This window comes from Lissotriton helveticus, chromosome 2_1 (genome assembly GCF_964261635.1).
Source record: "Lissotriton helveticus chromosome 2_1, aLisHel1.1, whole genome shotgun sequence".
Taxonomy (NCBI): domain Eukaryota; kingdom Metazoa; phylum Chordata; class Amphibia; order Caudata; family Salamandridae; genus Lissotriton; species Lissotriton helveticus.
The window spans coordinates 1513397908-1513422435 of record NC_136059.1 but is presented as its reverse complement, the minus strand read 5'-3'; the positions used below and the strand labels follow the sequence as shown (position 1 = coordinate 1513422435).

At 45.1% G+C, this 24528-nt stretch overlaps 1 protein-coding gene across 1 annotated transcript in view; it reads right to left on the bottom strand.

Annotated features, from left to right (window-relative positions):
* The window catches only part of LOC144820278 (uncharacterized), a 988894-nt gene that overhangs the window by 791546 nt on the left and 172820 nt on the right, over positions 1 to 24528 (bottom strand). Inside the window, exon 4 of the mRNA XM_078677866.1 lies at positions 5194 to 5430. Within this exon, the coding sequence (XP_078533992.1) occupies positions 5194 to 5430 (237 nt within the window). The remainder of the gene's footprint in view (positions 1 to 5193; positions 5431 to 24528) is intronic.

Genomic DNA, 24528 nt, shown 5'->3' with positions numbered 1-24528 from the left:
TTCAGAGTCGTGGAAACAATACATAACTAGTTCACTCAGTCAATCATGCATGCTTCATTTCTACAGAGTTTGCACAGAAATAGACTGGCGTTTCAATAAAAAGGTTTATTGAACATTCTCTCTCATGCAAGAGAGATGAACTGCTACAATCCTTAGACCGAATGCGAAGTATAATGGGTACAGCGTAAACAGTAATAGAATATACTGTAAAAGCATTGTCTGTTGCTATGACATACATAAAAATACATACATAAATAACCGGCTAAAATACTCAACTGGTGCTTCTAAAATAATCCTACCCCAGTGTACCTAACTTAGGTCTAGTACGAGGGAAGAAGTAGGTGTTGTCTTTAGCATGGGTTTAGTTTTGCCAAGAATTGCCAAAGGTTTCTCTAGGTTCTAATCAGCTCCATACCTTAGAATGAGAGATTGGTATCTTTCTCGGGACTCAATATCCCAAAACCCCGCAAGGGGAGTCAAACAATGGAGCTGGATTCTCGGCAGGAGGAAGACCGCTTCTGATCAGTGCATCAGCTGGAGAGCTGGTTTCCTTCAGCACTTGCTGTAGCTAGCTACGTTGTGCAAGTAGGTAGTCGAACTGCACCGAACCACACCGTGCTTTACCATAGCAAGTGAAGGTATATTTATACCTTGACTGTTTAGGAATGCCAGTATTGACGTAAAGTCGGGCATATGAACGTCATGAATGAACCCCTAAAGAATAGATGTTGATGCATAATAAATGAGTTCTTGGAGATATCAATATCCAAGCAAGGGGAAGTCCATAACGGCTTAAGAGTCTTGTTTTCCAAGAAATCGTTGTGAAGTAGATGAATGGATGGAAGTAGCCATGCCTGCTGGACTATGCCTAAATAAGGACTGGATTCGTATGCCTATATAAGGGCAATAGGAATTGAACCTATACAAGGGCAAGAATCGGGAAATTAATTCGGAATCTAAAATCGAACACAACAGGACAGGTATACCCAGACATGGGTCATGTGCTCACAATGCCACTGGATTCAGGCTATCCTGGCTGATGGAGTGATGCCCCGAAATCCATTCTAGGATGCTGGTTTCCTTTCCATGGAGGACCTGGCCAGGCAGTTCAGGCTGAACTGTTTCCATAGGTAGAAGGGTATGGACCCAGCATATGACTGGGTTCAAACTGGAATAGAGATAAAAATATGTAGACAGAAAAAGCGGTAGATAGAGAGCTATAGATAAAGCGATATTGACACGCACACTACACTGTGGAGGTTTCCACAGTGTAGTTCTAGTTCGGTCAGTTTTCATAGCAACAGCATTTTCTGTTTTACTAATAACTCTGGGGCTGTTGACTAATCTGCATGAAACGGTTTACTTCAAACATTTGAAAGACTTATTTACCAGAAAAAAACTAAAGCTAACATGAACTACTTAACTTTCGTTAGTAAACGTAACTAAAATTAAAAGAAAACCTCAGAAATTCACTGAAAAAAAAAAGTTTAGTGCTGTTAAACAGAACTTCTGAAATTCACCAATTATGGTTAGGTAGACAAACCATTACTCATGCCCCTGGGAAGCACTACAATATGATCCAACACGTTGCACGTTAATCAATGATTACATTACTAATGAAATCTCCAATAAGCTAGTTCTTGCCTTGATTTGCGCACTCAGTGCAGCATATTGGCCGGTAGACAGTAGGAGGTTAATTTTAGTATTTAAATCCAGTGGCTGAATGTTTGGGGAAGTGCAACACACCCAAATAGCAGAGGAGGCTTATTTACTACTAATCCACTACTAGAATAGTTGGGGCAAAAGTTCCAAATTCATTAGGTATCTTACAAAAAGGTTGTAAAGTATTCATTTTGCATTATGCAAATTGCTGTCACAAGGGCACTACTTGATGCAAAAAAAACAAGGACCGCCACGGCAAATCCACCACCTGTAGCCATTACCAACTGTGCATGTCGTTTGGCTATTTAGGGCCTCCCACATGGGCATGGAGAGGGCGGGTTTAATCACTACCTTTAGTGCCCTTTCACTTTTGTTTTTTTCAGGACCATTAACATAGTCCCTGCGTTCTGTAATGGCAGACATAAGTTTTTTTCTCCAAGTCGCAGCCAGTTAATCGGATTTTTTTTTTTTTTTTTTTTTTTTTTTTTTTTTTAGAGTTCATGGACTGCGATGTGGGTTTGTGGACCTGAAATGGAAGATGGGAAATAAAGCTCCCTTGTCCAACAAGATTTGAAAGTTGTAATACTTTTGCATCCTTAAATGTCCACCAACTTAAGTTTGAGGACCTCAGCGAATGAACAATACAGATCTCTAAAACGGAACCTCAGGGAGTGGCCAAGATGGCAGAAATGCAGGACATTCTGGGTACCCCTGCTCTGACCCACAGTGTAAACTGCCTGAAACAAACCTTCACCATACATCCCCCAGTTTGAGCCACCATCCAATATTCGTGGTTCCTCTGAACTCCAGAACCTGGAGCAGACATAAGGCGAACCAAAGTCACGCCACAAACGTGGAATCTGGCCAGGGAGAAGATGCCAGACTGGCCTTTGAACTAAAGGAAGGGGCAGTTACTGCATAATAGACTATGCCCTGTTCGCCAGCAGCATCGAACCCCAAACAGTTTGTGCATGGGTGTCAGCCTGCTCAGGTGTCCGAGTGGCTGCAGCCTGAAAGCGAAGGAGCGGATGCAGCACAGACACAAAGGTGCAGCAAGTGGGTAGACGGAGATATGTCTGGGAGCAGTACAAGCAGCAGGAAATTGATAAATGCCTGATGGGAGAGCGGGCGCCATGAATAGGCTGTCAGGCCATGCTCAGATGCCAGAGCCACCCAGAAGGTCTTCTTTGCTGGGACCACATCTGGAAAAAATCTAGCGCAAAGCACACCAAGGTGGAAGCAAATCCAGGACATTGGGTGGATAAAGGCCAAACTGTGGAGATGCTAGCAGCAAGAAAATCAAGACAGGAGCTCCATGAGATGTGGAGAGTCGGCCAGTGTGATGGGGGGTAGGGGTACACCTGCGGTTATAATTACTGCACAAAGCAGCAGTCATGCAGACCAGGGGCTGGAAAATTAGACTGCTCTGGCAGTTTCACAGGGGCCCCTAGAAAGTATCCAGCGGGATTGAACATTTTCAGGGGCTTTTGCTCATTTTCTTCCTACCCTCTCTTCATTTCCTTCATACTACCCCTTATCATAGGCTCGATGTTATCTGAGTACATCATTGATGTTGATAGATACTGTCCAATCGTACTCCTGTGCTTCTGTTGCAGGGTGCCCCTTTGGATGTGCAGGAGATAAACTGCTCAACTCCAATGTAGGGGGGGAGGGGTCAGTCTGGAATGCTAAATCACTAATCTGGAACCAACCAACATTTTTCTCCAGATAGGTTTGTAGCCAGTCTCATCCTGCCAGTGTTCTTTCCACCAACAATAGGAGGATAGTAGTCTTCTCTGCAAGGCCTGTAGAGCCGCAGATGATTCAACAAGCTTTCGGGTGAAGCAAGAACAGGCCCTTTAAAAAAAAAAGTTCATAATCCCTGGTATGGGCGCAGAGCTGTGAATGGGTAGCACTATTTAATGATCCCTTGGGGTCATTACCCAACCCTTGCATTCTTTATACATTTCCTCATGTACTTGGGGCAAGTGATATAAACGGTAGATCAGGATTATCTACTCTCTGATAGAGTAACTTGCCAGGGATGACAAACTGGTCTTGCGGATATATCCAGCGCTGTGGGTCTATCAACACAGCCTTCTCATAAAGGCCGTTAATGTTTTTAGTCAAGCATTGCTATCGCCTTAAACCGAAACCGAGGGCTGTGGCCCATTTTTATTGCCCGATTCCTTCCCTTGTAATTGGTCCAACAGATTAGTAGAAGTAATTCTTATTACTGTAAACAAATCCGTGTCAAGTAGGTGAAATCAGAACAGGCTAGATATTTTCCCTCGGTTTATGATTATCCTTTAAAAAGGTCCTGCACAACGATTTCTGCAAGGAAAGATGGGCTTTAAGTTCCTGTATATTGAATGATTTGGCAACCCTAATAGTTTGCTATTTTCTGTGCCTATTTGGTGTCTGCAGCTTGTTTTGACTTCTCTCCCATCCATTACTGTTGTAGACCAGTTATATGTACTAAGTACTCATGATTTACAGAAAAGTGGGAGCCACATGTAAGTTTGGGCCAAAAGCAGAGACTTCATGGGACCACTGTAAACGGAATAAAAAAACCTAACAGTTCTGCCCATGCCAAACAAACTTTCCAATTCACACCCAATCATGACAAAGGGAAACTGGAACAATGTACCTGAAGGGTCGGTAGGTGGCAAAGGGGAAATGTCTCGGTTTGGTAAGCAAGCCCCATTCTCCAGGGAAGGCTCCAATCATCGGATTAGATCTGGTGAAATTGTGCCAGGACTTTTCACCTTTATAGAAAGAAACTCCAGTAGGACTCAGACTAAAGTTAATTTTTGCCTGAAGTGGACGCAAACAGCAACATTTTATGTGGCAAGGATGAATTCTTTAAAGTGGAGAAGAGCACAGAAACATACCATAAAAATAGTGAGAGTTGAAAAAGACTTAAGTGCAAATCAGTCTGCATCTTCAGGTGCTATTCAAGGTAACCAACGACTAGACCGAACATGCCGGAAGGCCTCTGACCATGCATACATTGCAAGTCCACTGGCACAGTTTGTTGCTGGTAGTAATCCGTTCTGTCATTATCACTCTTCTGTAGGGTTACAATCTTTCAGAGCACTCAGAGTTGGTTTTAAGATTGCAAGCCCCTTGCTTAAGTAATCAATGTGAAAAGTAGTCTGTACACAGGCTACTGAATCCAATTTCCCATTTGACAAAATCAGTACTGGACTGGCCTTTGGGACAGTCGGGCCCTGCCAAATATGGTAGCTTGAAACGTCTAGTGTATGAGCAGTTTTTGTCCTGCAGGCTGTGATGGGACATTACTTACCACACACCACCCCACCTCCAAAAAATGTAAACCCAGCCCCTTCAAGGTGACCCAATGAGCAGTGCTCAACTGGTCCAAAAGGCAGACCCACATTCGACAAGTTTCCCTCCTGCAGCCCCCATTGATGTGGTATCTCCCAGTACAGCCTGCCTTACACCACATCAGACTCATAACTGCCAACAAGCATCTTCCATTTGTCAGACAGTAGATGGAATACATACCAAGAGTTCCACAGTCCTCTTCGTCAGACGCATCTCCGCAGTCGTTTATTCCATTGCACTGCAAGGACTCCATGATGCACAGCTTGCTCTTGCACTGCCACTGATTCTCCAGGCAAACAGTGTCTGGGCAACTCGCCTCATCCGACCCATCATCGCAGTCACTGTGGTTATCACAGACTACCCAAGCGTCAATACACTGAGGTGTCGAAAGGCATTTCAATTTTCCTACTTTGCACACTGTAACCAAGAAAAATGAACTTATTAAATGATGTCAAGTAGTAACCTGCACATAATCACTGCTAGGACATTAGTGTCTTGCTTAAAAACAAAGCCTACTGAGAAGTACAAGATATGCACAAAGCGGTATAACCAAAACAAATTGTTAACCAACGCACAATTTGCTCACAGATGTGCATTCAGTCATCTATAGTACAGATTGTGTATATACACACACACACACACACATTGTGCTTGAAATAAAAGAAAAAACATGAATGTCACAAGAAAACAAGCTTTGATTCGAATCCATTAATACTCAAGCATTGCTGCGAGGCACTAAAACGAAAGTTAAACGCAAACAAGTTACCCTCTGTGTGAATATTCATATAAAACTATGCAACAAAGGTGACTTCTGAGCACAGAAAGCTGGGACAATTGACTAAGCCGGCCCTGGCCAGCACAAAACTAATGATTGGGCAAATCAATAGAGGTGACTGATTGGGCTGATCTACGTGGAGTTTCAATAAATGTTTTAGAGATTAGTTTCTATGTTGAGGGAATTCAAGAAAGCCTCTCCTCCCCTAGCGCCTTGAGACCCTCGCGGGTATTGTAGTGCGCTTTACAAATGCTATAATTGATTGATCTTCACGGTATACGATTATAACTAAGATTTTTAAGGTTGGACTGTAGATAAAGCCTGGAGTTAAGCAATGAGCTATCGAAGGGGCTAAAATGCATCTTTATTCAAGCAGAGCACCAAAAATGCAATCCTTCACTTGACATGGTCAATATAGCTAACTCCATCGCTTCTCTCTGGTCCAGTCATTGAACAGTTGCATGACTACACATTCTGAACAGAACTAGCCGAATGAAAGGAAGGGGGTTGAGGTAAATAGTTTATCTGATCAGCAATTTGATGAAACATTGGGAAGAAGCCAACATTTTTAGGTTGCGGATATTTAATTTTATATTGCCTTAGCTAAATGTGAAGTTCTCTTCACTAAATTTGACTCGGAATGGTGATTGGAAGTACAAATTGACCAACGTGGGGAATTTGTAATAACGTGGCTGTAAAGTAATGCACTAGTTGTGGGTGCGCAAGGAAACAATCCTGATCTTATGTAGTACTACTACAATTTGTGTAAAGCAGTAGCGGTTCCTGGAGGGAGTGCTGTGGGGCAGTGTGGATGTTGGGGGTGGTAGTAAAATAAGGCATACGGCCGAACGGAGGTAAGTAAACAAATAAATAAAACAAATTTCGTTGTGCGCGCTGTATCGCATTTGGCAATGCAGCACGCGCAATGAGATTTGATTAACTTACCTCTGTTCGGCTCCATGCCATAGTTTACTACCCCCACCCTGCTCCTCCCTCGCCCCGCAGCACTCCCTCCAGGAGCCGCTACTGGTGTAAGGCCATTCTAGACAATAGTCCTGGAATTAAAGAATTAAGATGCCCAATAGGCCAAAAAGCCCATCCAAGAGTAGAGTAGCACCACTTCAATTGAGGCCAATGTAGAGAAACTAGGCTTCACATGTCACTCATTAGGTGTAGTGATAGGAATGTAGGCTGTATAGTCAGGAACTCATATGCCCCGCCCCAAGCAGAGGCATGCAGAAAGTTCTTCTAAAATAAAGGTTATGATCTCAGACCATAGAATGTAAGCTTAGGCTAAGTATGGTATGGCACGCCTCACTGAGAATTAAAGTGTCTACAAGAACATTTAATCCTAAACATACATCACAAAACCAGTTACCATGTACTAGCACTATACAAGTTCCACTAGCATGTAGGTGTTAGATGAGCTGCATACAACCATTTTAAAGCACAATTATTTCATGCTATCAGTTGAAACATGGATCAGCAAGCTCCAAATATGCAGATTGAAAATTTGAAAGGAGTCCAACACCGAACCACCCACCTTCTCCTGCCATAAAGTAGGGGTGTATATCTATACCCATCGCGCTCCCTCCATCTCTCAAATATCTCAGGTGTATGTATCAGAATAATGTTGGACCCACATTTATCTTATTCAATATGGCAAATAAGTAGTCCCATCATACCAAATAAATGGCTTTTTTTAAATTAGGTAAGTGACGGCCAAGAGGCACTCCAATCAGACAGGGAGTGCATTATAAAGAAGACTCGTGTTGATCTGCCCAGCATGAAGCCGTAGTGGTCCAGCTGGACCATAGAAGTTAAAAAAAAAAGCAATAGTTGATTTAATTTGTAACGCATTTAACAGCAAAACATGTAATCCGCACCAATGTTCGCTTTACAATACATGCAACATCTTGAGATATGGCAGAAGCAATCACAAACATCTTGACTTATGTTGTACTTATACCTAAAACAATTCCAAAGCGTGTAACCATCCGTTACCACGCATGATATCACAAATCAGAACCATTTCCAGTCTGAACAATGCTAGAGCTTTAATGGCAGACCTTTTCACCCACATATGGCCCAAATATTTTGCACCCCATACACAGAGGATAAGGATCAGTTCTTCGAATCCTCAGGGCTACATGGTCATCGACCTAGTTTGCAGATCAGACCTAACCATAAGGAGCGAACTCTAGCATATGCAGGACATTCAAATAGCACGAGCAGTACAGAATCAACATGACCTTCACAGAAAGGACAATCCCCTTGAGCTCAACCAGTCCTCCTCGCATTGAAAGACTACAATGGGAGTGACCCCCACCCTGAATTGAAGATTCAATTTCTTGTCCAATGGTAATGTAATAAGGGCTCAAAACTGCTCTAGGCCATAAGTGGACTTTAAATACAAGAATTCCCCAGTTAACTTGGTGTCCCGAAATGGGTGTTCCTCCCTATAAAGCATTAATGACCAACTGTGGTTTTGAACTACTTCTTTGGGTGGAATTTTATCGGCTACTGGACAAGGTCAAAGAACACCAAACCTCAAAGAGGTAAACACTTTTATTGATGACTAGGGAATTGTATGGTACTGGTCAGCCTGGATATCTTAAAGAGCGGCTGAATGGTGGGCAAGCTTACGGGTAAGCCCATATTTTACGCCAGAACAAATAGGACTGTAGTGGGGCTTTAAGGGCTACTTTTTTCAGCCCCATGTCTGAGGAGGAGAAGCAAAGGGGTACTAAGTGGGAGTGAGGCAACTGATCTTAAATGTGTTATCTGATCTTATGTCAGACGTCACTAAAGCCCCATAACTTCACCATACAATGTTGCTCTTAGAGCCTTGGTTTCATAAGCTTGTAGCACCGGGGCGATAGGCTTTGTGTGAGGTTAGAGATGTCTGAAAAAACAATAGAGGAGTAACCCCTCGTGGGTAGAGAGCGAAGTATCTCTCTGATAATAAGCAATAGTGCTCTGGCTAGCACATTTTGCCCCAACCTGTTACTGGATAAAGCATATCCTTATAGAAGACCCCTCACTCACCAACCTAGTTGGTGACATGCTTCATCATCGGGGTCCCACCCCATAGGCCGAGTGCCCACAGGGTGTGCTGCGACACCTGATTACAGTGGAGCTGGTTTTGTTTTTATGTGTTCAAGACTATCAAAATTGTGTATTTAAAAAGGGCCAACACTAGACCTTTTAAAACAATAATTTTGTATATTCACATTCACATAGCACACTTTTCGCTATTTTTATATATTTTAACACGACTTTTGACACCAAAGCCTTCCTAATTAGGCAACGGTGCCACACTTTATTTTTAATAAGGGTTCAAGCGCTCAAGAATAAATCTTGAAGTGAGTAGTGTTGGCCCTTTTTAAATACACAATTTTGATAGTCTTGAACACATAAAAACAAAACCAGCTCCACTGTAATCAGGTGTCGCAGCACACCCTGTGGGCACTCGGCCTATGGGGTGGGACCCCGATGATGAAGCATGTCACCAACTAGGTTGGTGAGTGAGGGGTCTTCTATAAGGATATGCTTTATCCAGTAACAGGTTGGGGCAAAATGTGCTAGCCAGAGCACTATTGCTTATTATCAGAGAGATACTTCGCTCTCTACCCACGAGGGGTTACTCCTCTATTGTTTTTTCAGATTAATTGGGGGACCAGGAGTTCCCACCTCACATAGTGCCTAGCATTATTGTTTTCCCTCTCTCTCTCCATTGTTGTGAAAAAAAAAAGGTTAGAGATGTCCTCTTAGGGTTGTACCCACAATTCATCTGTTTTATTAAAGCTTATTTGATTTGAGGGCACCATGACATATTGCATGCATGAGCTTTCAAATTATGCTACATTTTCTAATGCATTGTTCCCCAATACTAAACATACTTTGTATGGTGATTAAATGCCGTAACTTCGATTAGATGACATTACCCTCTAGACCATGCTCCACACAAAAGGCTCCAAATCTGCTTAGTAGTTTCTGCAGATAACTGAGATTACTAAGTTGTCATCTGCAAACAATATAGGTGTCTTAGTAATAGCTATCAAGGGGCATCATCTAAGGGTAGGCGGCAATATGCATTCTCGGCATACACCTCAAGATCAGAATCATTTGTCAACTGGCCCTGGGACCTCCACCACACATGGGCGTAATTCTTTTCATGCAGTCTGAACAAAGATACAATTGCGGAAGGCAAACCCAGCACCCCAAGGACCTGCCATAGATTGGAGGATGGCACCAAATCAAAGGCAGAACTTAAGTCAAAGGCAACATACAAGTTGCTCTTGCCAAGCAACACGGTCTTCCAAAATACTGTAACAAATCAAAAGGCTTGGCCTATTGAGGTTTCAGGGTGAAACCCAGCTTGCAATGCGCTGACAATATTCTGTGGCCCAAGCCTTAACGTTTCTAGTACCATTTGACTTAATTTTTGGCTGTAGTCTAGAAAGTTAATCGGAAGACTCTGGTCTACCGTCATCACCTCTGCTTCCCATGACTCAGGAATTTGAGTCTCCCCACTCAACCCTATGGTGGCCGCATTTGTAAGAGCTAATATATAGTCAATCAAGATAAAGATTGCGGATACACACTTCTACTGGTAAGATGTCTGGGCCGGTTGCCCACCCTCTGGCAAAGGTAGACAAGGAGTTGGTCACCTCCACTACTATAAATGGGGGGGGGGGGGGGGGTATTGAAGCCTGAAAAACTACTGCACAATGTGGGTTCCTATATGGCATTATCAGTATAATACAGGGCTGAGAAATGGTTTAGCTAATTGGCAGTTGAGACATGGTTCTGAGCCTCTGGTTTAACTACATTCCGGTTTGGCAACTAATTTCCAAAATCGTGGATGATCCTTAGAGACACAGGTTTCTGTCAACTCTTGCCTATTAATATCCCACTCTTTGCCTTAAATATGCAAAGTTTGTAAGCTTTCCTTGTGTTTATAGTCCTTTTTTTAAATGGCCTTTTTTACATCATGCAGTATGTCCCTACATACTCTATTAAACCAAACATTGCCTGTCCGCGAGGATTCCTTACTAGTTGCAGGGTGTATTGCACAATAGGCTTCTATTTCTCAAAAAGGATTTTATGCATCTCCACCATGTCGTGCGGTATCTATTTATATCACTGGAATATATTGTAGATACTATCTCTTGTACATCAGTCCAATTACTATGTAAAAGTTCATGTTTCAATATCTAGCATCACTTTATACTATGCCCATCTGATGATTTTACAATGTCCCCTGTGCTAACAAGGGTTGAGGGGTCCACTACAATTTTCTTTCAACAAGATAAATCCTCATAAGACAGAGGGCGTTATGATCACTACTCTTTCCAGAATGATCAGGTCTGCCACTAAACCCCATACCTTTAGGTCCACCAGGAGATATCAATACCACTTTTGTTCATATGATTATTAAATGTATATACAGCCATATTAACTGATTTGGTCCGACCGTTTGTGGCCCCGACACCCAATTCAATAGTAGGAGCTTTTAATTGGAGCGCTGCTTGCGTCCATTTCTACACTGGGGGAATGCCTAGATAAGGAATAGCCCATAACTTGTCCTCCTCGGCCTTAAAGCGGCTCAAATGTTATATTGAAATCCCCAACTATGATCACACCTGAGCCAGCTTGATGCTTATCCAGTAAAACTTCAAGCAATTGGATAGTTGGGGGATGCAGAACCCTCCTTAACCCCTTTAGCACAGATGGTGAAAAGTTACACACTTTAGTTCCCACCTCTTAATTCAATGGCTAGAATATTGGGGCTATCAACCTCCAACTGCCGGATCTTATATTTTTGGGAAGATTTTACCACTATTGCTAGCCCACACACACACACACACACCTCCCTACCTAAGATTTTTGCTAAAACCTGGTAGGAGAGACACAGGTTTGAACAAGGGTTTGTTACCAGAAATCTCTTGGAACAGGCATATGTCGTGCTGTGAAATGCATACGGGTGGGGTAACATTGGGTAGGCCTTTAGACCTTCTATATTAGAGGACATAAAATTCTTAGATGAAAGATGTTCAGGGGCTAATAGGAGGGCCGGAACCATCTGCTGAGAAGTTAATGACATTATCCGAGGTGATAGAATCCGATTATTACATGGAGAGGGTCCACTGCACCAACATTGGGAGTTGCCTCTGCAATATCACAGCAGTCAGACAAATGCAGAATATTCCAAGAGTATGTTAAAACTGTAGACCGTATTCAATAATAGGATATCTCCTGTAATAGCGACAGCTGAACTCAAGTTGGTGTCTATATTTGTGTCCCTCCTTTCAACAAGTGAAAGATCATGAGACAACTTTCAGGGTTTGTTACAGTAGGAGGGGAACTAGAGCCGCACAGGTGGCCACCTTCTCTGATGGAACTATGAAGATCACTACAAAGTCAATGTCCAGTCCGGACATAACTGGCAGGACTGCTGCATTCCCTAGGCCAGGCTGCCTACTGTCGCCATACTTAAACTGGATGCTAGAATTGTTAGGAAAACCCAATACCCAGGGCAATTAAGTGAGCAGCAATCTTCAATCTTTGAAGCATAACTCAATATTATGGGGTGAAGCATCATCAGACATAGCCTTGCTCTAAGGAGGTAATCTCCAATTACCGAGCAGAAACCCCCAACATGCCTTATCCAGTGGATAACTATTTTTGATGGACTCATCTTCTGGTCTATTTGGATCAGACTGTTTCAAGAAGTTTGTCATGACTAACCAGGTGCAGGAAGGCAGTACTTGTTTGAGGAGACCTATTTCGAGTTGCCATGTTTAAAAGGGTTAGGGATTAGGTTACTGTTAAATCCAGATGGTACCCTAAGGGGCATCCGTTTATTAAGTGGCCTATTGTTACCCCAGCCACATCAAATGGCACTTGCAAGAGGAGATTGTCGCAAGATACTTCCTCTAGACTTTTATAGGGTTAACCATTGGATCTTTCAAAGTAGCATTGGATTTTTGTCAAACCACCCCCCCGAACTATGAACATGCGTGTAGCATAGTTTTTCCTTTATCGGAACCTCCGTGTTGCATAGTTTTTCCTTTAGTGGCCAATCAGGCCCACTTTAGCGGTTTGATGGCCTACCATAAATTGTAATTCCCCTACCTGCATCATTAACTCTGTAATGAGTAGGACATAAGTATTGACGGCTGGTACTAGGGCTGGGTCTACAAGAGTGGGAGCCTGTACAGCTCTGCTGTCAGCAATTGTGGAGTCTTCATTCAGTTCCACTATTTTCACATGCTATCTGAATAAAGGAAAAGAGACAGCAGTCGGGTACAACATTGTCCCAAGATGTGTCCAAGCAATGTTTTGTCAAAATAGCTGGTTATATTTTGGGATAGTTTCCTGCCTTTTCAGTTTCCATCACTTTTAGGAGCCGTCATTGCACTAATGGTGGGCCACCTTCTCAATCAACTGTTCAAATTTCATTTAGGGTCTGATTTTCGGATCAATGTGTAGCCTTGCTGTGTTTGGTGGCCCTCTGGACTGGCAAGGATGCCTTGCATTTCTCCATGCTACCAAATAACTGCAAACCTAAACAGCCTAATGCAACCTTGCAGCTATACAGCTATATTGTCAACTTAATCACTTACAGCAAGCTCCAGCAGCCGTGTCGCTTGACGGCTCACCCCTTAGATCAAGTACTGGTGTTAGTGCCCAAAGATGCAGCCACCACCTCGGTGAGCCAAGTTCTTAATGCTCAGAGCGCCCCTGTGCCAGGAAAACAATGCCGCCCCCAGAGAGGTTACATGCTAATGATGGCTGGACAGTGCTTTGGCTCAAATCTTTACTTCAGCATTGCTCACAGAGGCTGGGCAGTAAGTGGAACTGTGTACAGGTACAGAAGGGTGCCTGCTCTTCATCCTGTTTTGCACCATCACCACTGAGCCCTTGGCAGAATGGATCAGAATAGATTGACTGGTCAGGGGATTCCAATGGGCACCTGCAATTGCTCATAACTTCTTTCTAAACCTATGATGTTCCTGTCAATGCAGGATCCTGAAGAATTGAGTTTACCTGTAAAGGATTGAAATGGAGTGAATTATCTGGCCTCTATTAACCAAGCCATATTTGTGGTTAAAAGTAGTCAGTAGTGGTTGCGGCCTTGAGGTGACTCCTTTGTTTGACATGCTAATGCAATTCTACTTTTGGGGTTGGTGTAGTTGATAACAGCCATAAAACGTGTGTACATAAAGACTAAGGTTTGTAAACCGTTATGACAGAACTGCTCTATTAAACAGATATTTTTGGTTAACAAGGCCACCCCCAAAAACATAAAAACACAATGGTCTATTAGTAGGAACTGGACTATTTCATCCACACTAGCCTTCTGACTTCATATTAGTAAGGAAGCGAATGTGCAAAATCTAGATAACACCTGCTAAGCAATTCTGCCACATACAGAATCCCTTATGCATTGGTCCTTTATAGGGCAAGTAAAGCACATGCTCCAAATCTGGAAAGAGCTGGTAAGAGATGGTAGATTTAGCCAAATACTTGAAGCTATACGGCTGGGTAACTAAAGTAGATGTCCAGATATTCTGAACAATTCTAGCTCATCTATTCCTAGGTCTGTCTACAGAACTCACAGGCGGTTGCTGCAGACAGCAGCAACAATGTATGATTTGTGCACAGTAATCAGTAGGTCTTTCAGCACACACCCAAGGGCCTGCAGAACTGACATTCAGTTATTGGCAAGTAAACCATATCACCACAGAACAGGTAGGGAGAAGCAATGTCCGGTTGCAGTCTCTAAGGTTAGGAACCTTGGGGTCATCTTTGATGACCAGTTAAATTTCTCTGCCCAGGTTAACAGTGACTTCATCCTGTATCTTTCTCTTAAAAACATTAAGAAAGAATTTCCCATTTATCTCATATGAGCTACAAAAGACAGTAATGGTGAGTCTTTTCCTGTCTAAATTAGATTGTAATGCCCTTTTTATGGGCATTGACAAAACACAGATGGGAAAGCTCCAGTCTCTTCTGAATGCAGCAGCAAGGTTGCTTCTGAACATCCCCAGGGGTTGCTCAACTTCAGCGGGCATTAAATTGTTGCATTGGCTTCTGGCGCAGCAGCGTGTGGATTTTAAGGCATTATGCCTGGCTCACAAAGCACTTTATGGAGGTGGCGCCAACGAGGTTTTCAAACTATTCACGCCCTATACCCCCCGCACGCCCTTTAAGATCAACTAACTTGGGTCTACTCCAGACGGCTAAGATTAGGCAGGCAAGGTGGGGTGGTAAGACATTGTCTAATGGGGCAGCACACCTATGGAATAGACTACCTCTGGCCATGAGATTCCAAGCCAACAAAAAATTGTTTAGGAAGGACTTGAAGATGCTTCTTTTTTTCTGTCATCTAAGCTGTTGAAGCTGCAGTTTCTGAATCATTTCACATACATCAGCGCCAAGACGCCATGGCAATCGAGCGCTTTACAAACTTTTTATCCTATCCTAATGTTGGAAGAGATTGGAATACCCACAAGCAAACTCTAAACAATCGAGCTCAATGAAAGTGAAGAAAATGTTTATGGGCTAACTCACCACGAATAAGGTCACAGATTGCACAGTGAAAGCACCAATCTGCTTTACAGGATTCCCAAAGGGAACACTGGTTCACGGCTTCCCCATTTGCAATTATATAATGACTTTAGTAGTGGTTTTAATCAGAAAAACACTGTTTGCAGCATGAATTTGGCACCGTTGGAGGATTCCATTCAACAAGCACTGCTAAAGCCAAAATTGTTACTGTGGTCTATCTGCACAAATAGAAATGCAGGTCTGTGGTGATGGAACCGGTCTCAAAATAGGTCACTGCTGGAGGATGATATACAAGTACTCATTCATCATCACATACATAAGCATGTAGCAGACAGCAGCCATTTTTAGGTCTCGCCTAGGCAGCGAGCATGCGGTGCTCTAGGAGAGGACCTTTAGAAATTGGTCGGATCTTTTCCACACTCTTGCATGTGGTGATATCCACCTTGCGGAAGCGAGCAGCGGCGCGTGCAGGGGACATCTGGTTTTTTTTTCTTCTAATGAGCTAACTTTCAAAGCCGAGCAGCCCGCGCGCACCACTCGTTTTAATTTGCTTTATGGCACTGGGCGTTGTGCTGCTCTCAAAACAGTAAAACTTCAAACGCCAGAAAGCAAAGGTATTCTCACCCACATGAACACATTTCATCTCCCCTTCAGTTGAATATTCAAACCATTCAGCCCCACCACCCGCAGCCCCGTTGTGCTGAACGTTTGATTACTAGAGATTGGTATTACGCCGTGTTAGCGTTAATGGAGCTTCGCAGTGCTGCAGTCTTCATGCAAATGACTTAAAGTGGGCCACCTGCCATGAAATGCTCTCTAAAACTACTGCTCACGCCTGTAGGAGAGTAGGGTCTGCTTTCCTATGGTCACCCCACTTTTTGCTTTTTGCTTCACTGGTTTTTGACTTCGATGTGGCTGTGGGCCTACTAATCAGACCCGCAGCCCTGCTGTTCTCTCTAAATTCACCCCATGTACTTTAGGTACATCACCAATTGGGATTTGGGTCACTCTTGTGAGTCCCTGTACAGTGCACTATAGGTACCCAGGGCACAGGTGCATCCAAGGCCTACCAGGGGCTGCAGCATATCTTTTGCCACCCCTGGCTGGCCATCCAAACTGACAACTGGCTGATCACTCAGCTGGGGCAGGGTCGTGTAATCACCCCTTGCTTAGATATAGTATTCCTATATCTAACCTTATATATAGACACATATGCACCTATAAGTCACTCCTATGGCAGGCCTTAACAATCCTGAAGGCAGAGTGCTTGGTTTTATGTGAGATGAGGCTCTAGCATGAGCTGAGCCTGTCTGCAGCTTTCGGAACCATGTCCTTATAGCTGTGCTATGATATTGCCATACCATATACTCTTAAGTGCATTATGAACCTCGCGGTTAAATGCCTACTCTGGTTTGGCTTTATCAAAACATGTTGTGTAAGGTGTCATACACTTTGGAATACTACTCCCTCTCCAGTTCTGGCGACGGGGGTAACATTCCACCCTTCTAGAGGGAGAAGACATGTTGTTCCTACTAATCCCGGTTAAAGTTAACCAGAGCCTCAACATCACAAAATGGATGCTGCTGCCACAGACACAAGTCTGACCTCCTGCTGCTGGGAGTCCTTCCAGCGAGGGAGGCTTGGACAATAGGTTTCCTGCCTTGGGAGGTGCTAGCACCACCCCAGACAGGCCATAGTGTATTGGGGCAGGTAGGGCTGAATGAAATGAGACACTGCCTGGGGCACACAAGGCGTCCCATGCATAGCCCGGTATAAACCAGTTCCTGGGGCACTCCAGCCCCAGCCCTGGCATGAAACTGGACAAAGGGAAAGGGGTGTAACCACCCCCTTCCTGGGTCCCACCCAGAGGAGGGGCCTAGCAGGTAATCCAGCCCCTAAATTTGGTATATAGGTAGGAGCTGAGTCCCAAGACCGTAGATTTATCCTGACTGAAACTCTGGACCTTCGACGATCTACTTTACAAGAAGACGACTGAAGAATCTCCCTTGTGGTCAAGGAGTGACCACCCTGCACAAGCAGGCACCATCAAGCGATCAACGGTTTGCTTTGTCAAAGCTCCTGCCGGAGCCCAAGCACAGAGCCTGACAGGACCCGGACTTCCAGACTTCCAACAGCAACAGGGCAATTCCCAAGGGGTGGAAGAGGGTGGATACCATACCAGGCACCCCCAGGGTACATGCAATACCAACCGGCACCCCCCTTTTTGGGTCACCCTTTCCAACCTTGGGACGCACAGGCTCCCCAATTCAATTACTATGGGCAGCAGCCTTTTTTAGGCCAGCGCCGAGGCCCCAGAAGGGGAAGAAATCGAAAGGGAAACCAGGTTCATTGGAACCAACCACCGGAGACCACACTAGGTGTATCAACCCGGAGCCAAACAGCCTCCACCAGCCAGGGCACCTAGTAGTGAATTTGTCAGATCAAGAGTACAGAGGCCCAAGAGAACGTTCTGTCAAAAGGTCTAGGCTTTGTCCCTACGAACAAAATGGACAAATTTAAAATCTGTCTAGAGATGGAGTTCATGCGGAAACTCAAACTCCGAGCTTTTTTTCAAGACTCCACCAATGAAGGCACCGAGCAGTCAGATACAGGTTTGAAAAAACAGTCGACTTTCACCCCGTTAGACTCCACCATTCCTGTAGAACTGCTGACCTTCGAGAAAGCAGTAATGGATGATCTTGAGAAGTTACCCACCGGTGATAAGATCTCCTTTCGGAACACTTCCAGGCAAGAACAAGCTGCACTGCAGGAACTTGCGAATAACCAAACTATAGTGATCAAGCCAGCCGACAAGGGTGGGGCCACGGTTGTACAATCCTACAGTAACTATGACAGGGAATGCAGGAAACTGCTGGATGATGAACGTAATTATCAGGAACTAAGAGACGATCCATCTGAGGAAGTGAGGATATCGATCCAGATCATGATCGAAGAAGCCAGAGCTAATGATTGGCTAACTAGAAAAGAGAGTGAGTTTCCAGTCCAAGATAAACCTAAAGTACCATACTTTTACACTATACCCAAGATTCACAAGGACGCCCCCTATCCACCTGGGCGTCCTATAGTGTCCGGTATCAACTCAATCTTGGAACCACTATCGAAGTTTGCTGACGCATTCCTCCGGCCAATTGTCCAAAACACTGATACCTATCTCAGGGACACCAAGGCAATCCTCCAATTGATAAAAGAAGTTCCTTTTGACCCAGAACATGATCTCCTGGTGGGTCTCGACGTGGAGAGCCTATATACAAGCCTCCCACATAGAGAAACGTTGGAGATAATAGAGGAAGTACTTTTCTCCACACCATGGGATTACCACACCCCCAGACAAGTGGTCCTTGAGTGCATCTCTGTCCCTCACGAAAAATTTCTTCCAATATGAAGACACTTTCTACCTCCAAAGACATGGAACCAGCATGGGGAGTACCTGTGATCCTAGTCTGGCGGGTCTATACGTGCACCACCTGGAATCCACAAAAATTCTGGAACAGAGCAATCCCTACAGACATCATTTACTTACATGGAAAAGGTACATAGATGACATTTTTGTCATCTGGAGGGGCGACCAAGACTCCGATACCCGGTTCATGAATTGGCTGAACCAACAGGATCAGTTCCTGAAATTTACACACACGGCTTCCAACGAAAATCTGGTGTTTCTAGACTTAAACATCTACCCCAAAGAAGGTAAACTTGCAACAAGTACTCACTTCAAACCAACAGCTAACAGTCTACTCCTGTACAGTAGCTTCCATCCACACCATTTACGGGAGAACCTCCCGTATGGACAGTTCCTCCGCCTACGGCGTAACTGTAGCAGTATTGATTACTTTAAAACACAAGCGGCGGATTTGGAGTGTAAACTCTTGAACAGGCAGTACCCCACGAACATTGTTCGTAAAGGCCTCAAACGTGCACGTAACAACAACAGGGAAGCACTTGGAGGATACCGAAGGGAAGGAACCAGATCCTCGCCCCATCTGCGTAACAACTTATAACACAAACTCCAACCAGATCACTAAGATCGTGAACAAACATTGGAGAGTGTTATCCTGTGGTAAATTGAATTTTCCCAAACCTATGTTTTCACATAGGAGGGGAATGAACCTGAAGGATCTTCTGGTTCATACCAGACCTAAAGCAAGTGGTGCAATTGAACCCTCCAGAATAGCAGGTGTCAGTGGACACCACCCTTGTGGTACTTGTGTATCTTGCCAATACACGCAAAAGAGCAGAAGTATCACTTTTTCTAACAAGTCTACATGGGAACAGCGAGTCTTCACTAATTGCAATAGCCGCAATGTGGTGTACCTAATCACATGTCCCTGCAACAAGGAGTACGTGGGCATGACAAGCAGACCTGTGAAGATTCGAATGGGTGAACATCGCAGCAATGTGCGCTGCAATAGGACTACCACGAAAATGTCAGCACACTTTGCTACTGTTGGACACAGTGTCCACGACCTAAAATGGACAGTCATCGAGGCCTTTCCCAATGATAGAGACCTTTTATCGAAAGAACAACGCTGGGTGTACCGTTGGGGGACACACCGCACAGGCCTGAATGACAACATTCCGTGGGCCCAACTGAATACCTAGGGTCTGCCGTGTGAGATACAGCCTCTAACACCAGAGCCCACATAAGTGTCCTGGATAACATTTTTGTCGCTATATTGCTTTCTAAAACAACCCCCCCCAAAACCCCCCCCGCCTAGGTTCTACCTCTTCCAGTCTGTCCTATACTGGATTGCATTTGCAAATAACAACCACAAGCAACTAGCTTTTGACTACAGAACTCTCCATGGTTCTGCCTCTCCCTAGCCTTTAACCAACTGACAGTGTACATGTTTATAAACTACCAAAGTATGGGTGTAGCCCAACAAACCTGTAATCTGTCCCTAACATTATTACTCTATCCATGCCTGAATATGCCCCCGTTTTTTAGCCAGTTCCAATGCACGGAGTCGCGTGACTTCCATGAACACTATCATGGGGGTAGTTGTGCGCATGCATTGGGCCACAGTGTCACCACGACGCGCGTGCGTCGCCAGTAATCCGGCGCAAGCGCAGTGCACAATGCATGCGCGCCGTGTATCACTACACGGCGCCGAGCTAGTTTTCACCTTTCCCGAGTATCCCAGGTTAGAAGCGGCAACGAACTTTAGTATAAAGTAAGGACCAGAGCTCTACATTTAACAATCCTTAGATCTGAATTGCATACATAGGAGCGGGGGGTGGACCTACCTATCAACCATTCAAGTATGGCCGCCCGCCTCACTGCCCTTCTGGACCTTTGCAAATTCGGCGGGCTTTTCATAGCTAATTGACCAATTATCCAATTACTGGAATATATAAAAACTCCCGCTTCCATCCTCCCTCATAACCACGGAAGCAGCAGACGAAGGAGGAAGCACAAGCGTGCGAGGGGCACAGTAAGTACGGCATAGCCGTTCTCAATAGGACGAACTTGTGTATCCCAGTAATACACTTACCTGGTGATATAACAAATGGGACAGAATTACATTGGACCCCCTCTCTCTTCCCCTCTGCAGTTAGGACCCCACTATACCCTTCTGTCTAAAGCTGGCTCATGAGGAATTGATTCCTCCATTGATAAGTATGTATTTGAATTCCTCCACCCCTGGCTATTCACATCCCTCATGTATTACTTACTCTGTGTGTGACTGTGTGTCTGAAGAAATGCTTCAAATTCCTTCACTATTCATGCTTGATCCCTTACTGCATACCGGTATATCTGTGTGTGTGTCTCTTTCCCCTTACAGGTGACCTAGAGTCAAGCGCATTCTGGGATCGGCGCAATTTTTAATCAGTTTCTTATCTTGCAGGCATACTACATTATTAGTGTGGTAGCATAAAAGTGTTGTAATTATTAATTGTAGTTACACACATAGTCTTTTTGCACTTTTTTGTATATACACTTTTTCTACCTCTGTGGAGAAAACACTAGTGAGTGACAGGGGGATCTCCCCAAGGTCCTGACGAAGAGGCCTTGCGCCTCGAAACATGTTGACCCACATATGAGAGAGAGCCCATTAACTAGCTCCATCTCTCCGCTTCACTTTTCTTTTCTTTTAACAATAACAGCCAGTGTTTATTAAAATTTCTTTTTCCACTAACCCAGGTATTTTTTAACAACTCACTATTATATCACTCCTGACCCCACTGACACTCACTCCCAACACATAGCACTTCCACCTGAAGGTGCTCCGGCGTATCCGCCTGTCGCAGCACTGCCCCGCCCCGCAGCGGGACGGGAAGACCCCGATGATGAAGCATGACACCAAGGGCCCTTTTGGTGTGTGAGGGGTATTTTAACAAAGAAGGTGTATTCCAATGACATCCGGATATACACCCACCCAATGTGAGGTGGCCCTTGTTTGATTGACCTGAATCCCTGTTGAGGACGTGCCCACCTCGGTGCCCATTGGCACCACCTCTTCACTCCCCCCCCTTTGATTTCTTTGAATCTCCCTTGTGGTCAAGGAGTGACCACCCTGCACAAGCAGGCACCATCAAGCGATCAACGGTTTGCTTTGTCAAAGCTCCTGCCGGAGCCCAAGCACAGAGCCTGACAAGACCCGGACTTCCAGACTTCCAGCAGCCCCGTTCCAGTGTCACAGCAGAGCGGAGACCCGTGGAGGCGACGAGAGACGTGGGATCAGCCATCTTGGAAAGCCAGCTAATTGCTTTCCGTGCAACTTCTGAGGCACCCTCGAAGTTGTGCATTGGGGATTGAGAAGCCCCAGCCCAGAGCACCAACTACTCCGAAGATCAGCCCTCCACACTCCACGAGTTCTGCGTGGGGCCCTTCTGCATTTTCCTGCTTGACGCGTCTGTCTGGTCACTTGCCCGTTGGCTAGTGGCCTCTGTGATAGCGAAACCTTTGACTTACAACACTGGTCTGGTTGCTCCAGACTGGCCCTTGCTTCCCTGAAAAGGAGAAGTCCATCAGACCTTGCTGGTCCGATAAAGAAGCCATCTTGGATTCCTGCGTGGGTTGCCTTTGCCAAGGCTTGTTGACTCCAATTCGGAAGCCGACACCGACAGTGAGAGCCTTTGTGGGACAGTCCTTATCCAGCACCTGGTTGTCGTTGACACCTCCTGGTCCACGTGGCTGCAGAGACAAGCTTCACAACATCACCCGATTGCTTCGCGACATCGCCTGGTTCCATCCTGGTCACTGGCTAGTGACCCAGACTCTGTCCCCTCTGCTTTCAGGTACTCTTCATCCTCGATCCGCCCTTGGATCCAACCGGACACTTCTCTCCTGGTCGCCTGCAGCATCTTTCTCCAAGGCTCCATAGGAATAAGCAACAAAACCAGACACACTTTGACACCTATGCACCAGCTTCCTGTGGGTGAGGTAACAAGAGTATTTCGGTACTCCTGCGGGTATTGACTATCCTAGTGTCCTAGTTTCAAGTAGCTTTTCCCTAGTCCATCCGGAAGTGTCCTAAAAACTAGTTTCCATTTCTTTCATTCCCATTCTAATCTATGGTAACTCGTGTGCGTGTAAAGACTACACGGGCATCCCGTGGGCCTCCTCTCTATCCTTTGGTAGTACAGTGTAACCCCAGTGATTCTCCAGGCCCTAGGCATTTCCTTTATTCGTGACGTGGTTCTTATACCACTATTTTAGTATATGGTTCGAAGTGCCCCTAGGGCATTACTGTATTTTGTGCAACTTATTGTATGTTTATTAAGTATCTTGTTATGTGCTTGTGCCTCTGACCTCAAAGAGTTCAGAGTATTAATTTAGTAATAAATACATATATATTTTAGATATATCCTGTGTGGTGTCCTTTCATTTGGTATTAAAGGGATTGCATATGGTAAAACAGCTGGCTTCACATGCCCTCTTTGAGTTTAGCCTAAGACTGCTTTGTCCATGCTACTACTAGGATAGCTGGTCTATAAGGTTGACTTTACAACCAGCACCATAAGGGTTGTTTGGACTGGTGCAAGGTGCTCACTAGAATAGTGATAATCGTATACCAGGCCAACTTCTCACAACGCCCATTACCTTCAATGAGCTCACTGGCCACATACACCCAACTATATTCCTTGGGAGGCATAAGCAGGGTATTCTCACCCACATGCACACATTTCAACTTGTCTTCAGTTGAAGATTGGAATACTCCTTGGGAGTGAGCAGGACAACTTTGGCTGTCTGGAGTGACGTTCTCCTTGGTACTGCTCAGCCACTTCTAGGAGCACTTGTGGTTAGCATCAGTGACTAATTAAGGCACAGCAGACTGATTACCTTAAAGCCCCATGGATTCATGCCTGAGGTGCACACCCCGTCACTGCATGCAGGATAAAAGAAGCTGTGAAGTTAAAGAACTTCAACCTGCGGGTGTTCACAACCAGGGGGACGCTGTTACACTTTACCGGTGGCATTCCTCTGTCCTTGTCGTGAGGGAAACGGCACATCGGAGTCTACTCCAGCCAGCGCCGTGAGGGGAACGGCTGCGCGGGTGTCTGCCATACCGCCATATCAATGCCGCGAGGGCTGGGACCACAATTCCCAGGTGCCCCGGCGGCCAGGCACATGTCTGACACCACTGCTGCGCCCGGAGGCGCTCGAAAAGCGAGGAGCGCCGAGCGATCATTGGGACGCTGTTACACTTTGCCTGTGGCATTCCTCTGTCCTTGTTCTTGCCGTGAGGGAAACGGCACATTCGAGTCTGCTACACATTAGAGTCTGTGGCCGTCCGGTGCTGGCCGTGGCTGGGCTGGGCCACCCCTCTTAAGTCTGGACACTACTAGGTGTTGGGTTACTACTTTTGCACCCAACACTGACTCATAAGATCAGTTGTCGGGCATTTGTCACAGCAAGGTGTGCTTTCCGATGCCAATGACAACTCGTTCTGGAAAGAGTATGAGGGGGGGGGCTATGTATGTGGCACAATGGACCAGTTTATCACTCGTGCCTTTTCGGTTATCGAGAAAGATTGCCATTACTGAGCGCCGCCTCTCTGTTGAGGCCCTTAGTCATAAACGCTCCTCCCTTGGGCCCTTGGCACTGGCAGCCTCTCCTGTACATACAGCTGAGCTCCCGGATACAGCTATCCCTAGTGCTGATCAGCTTAGATCGGGTGCCATAAGGGCTAGCTTGG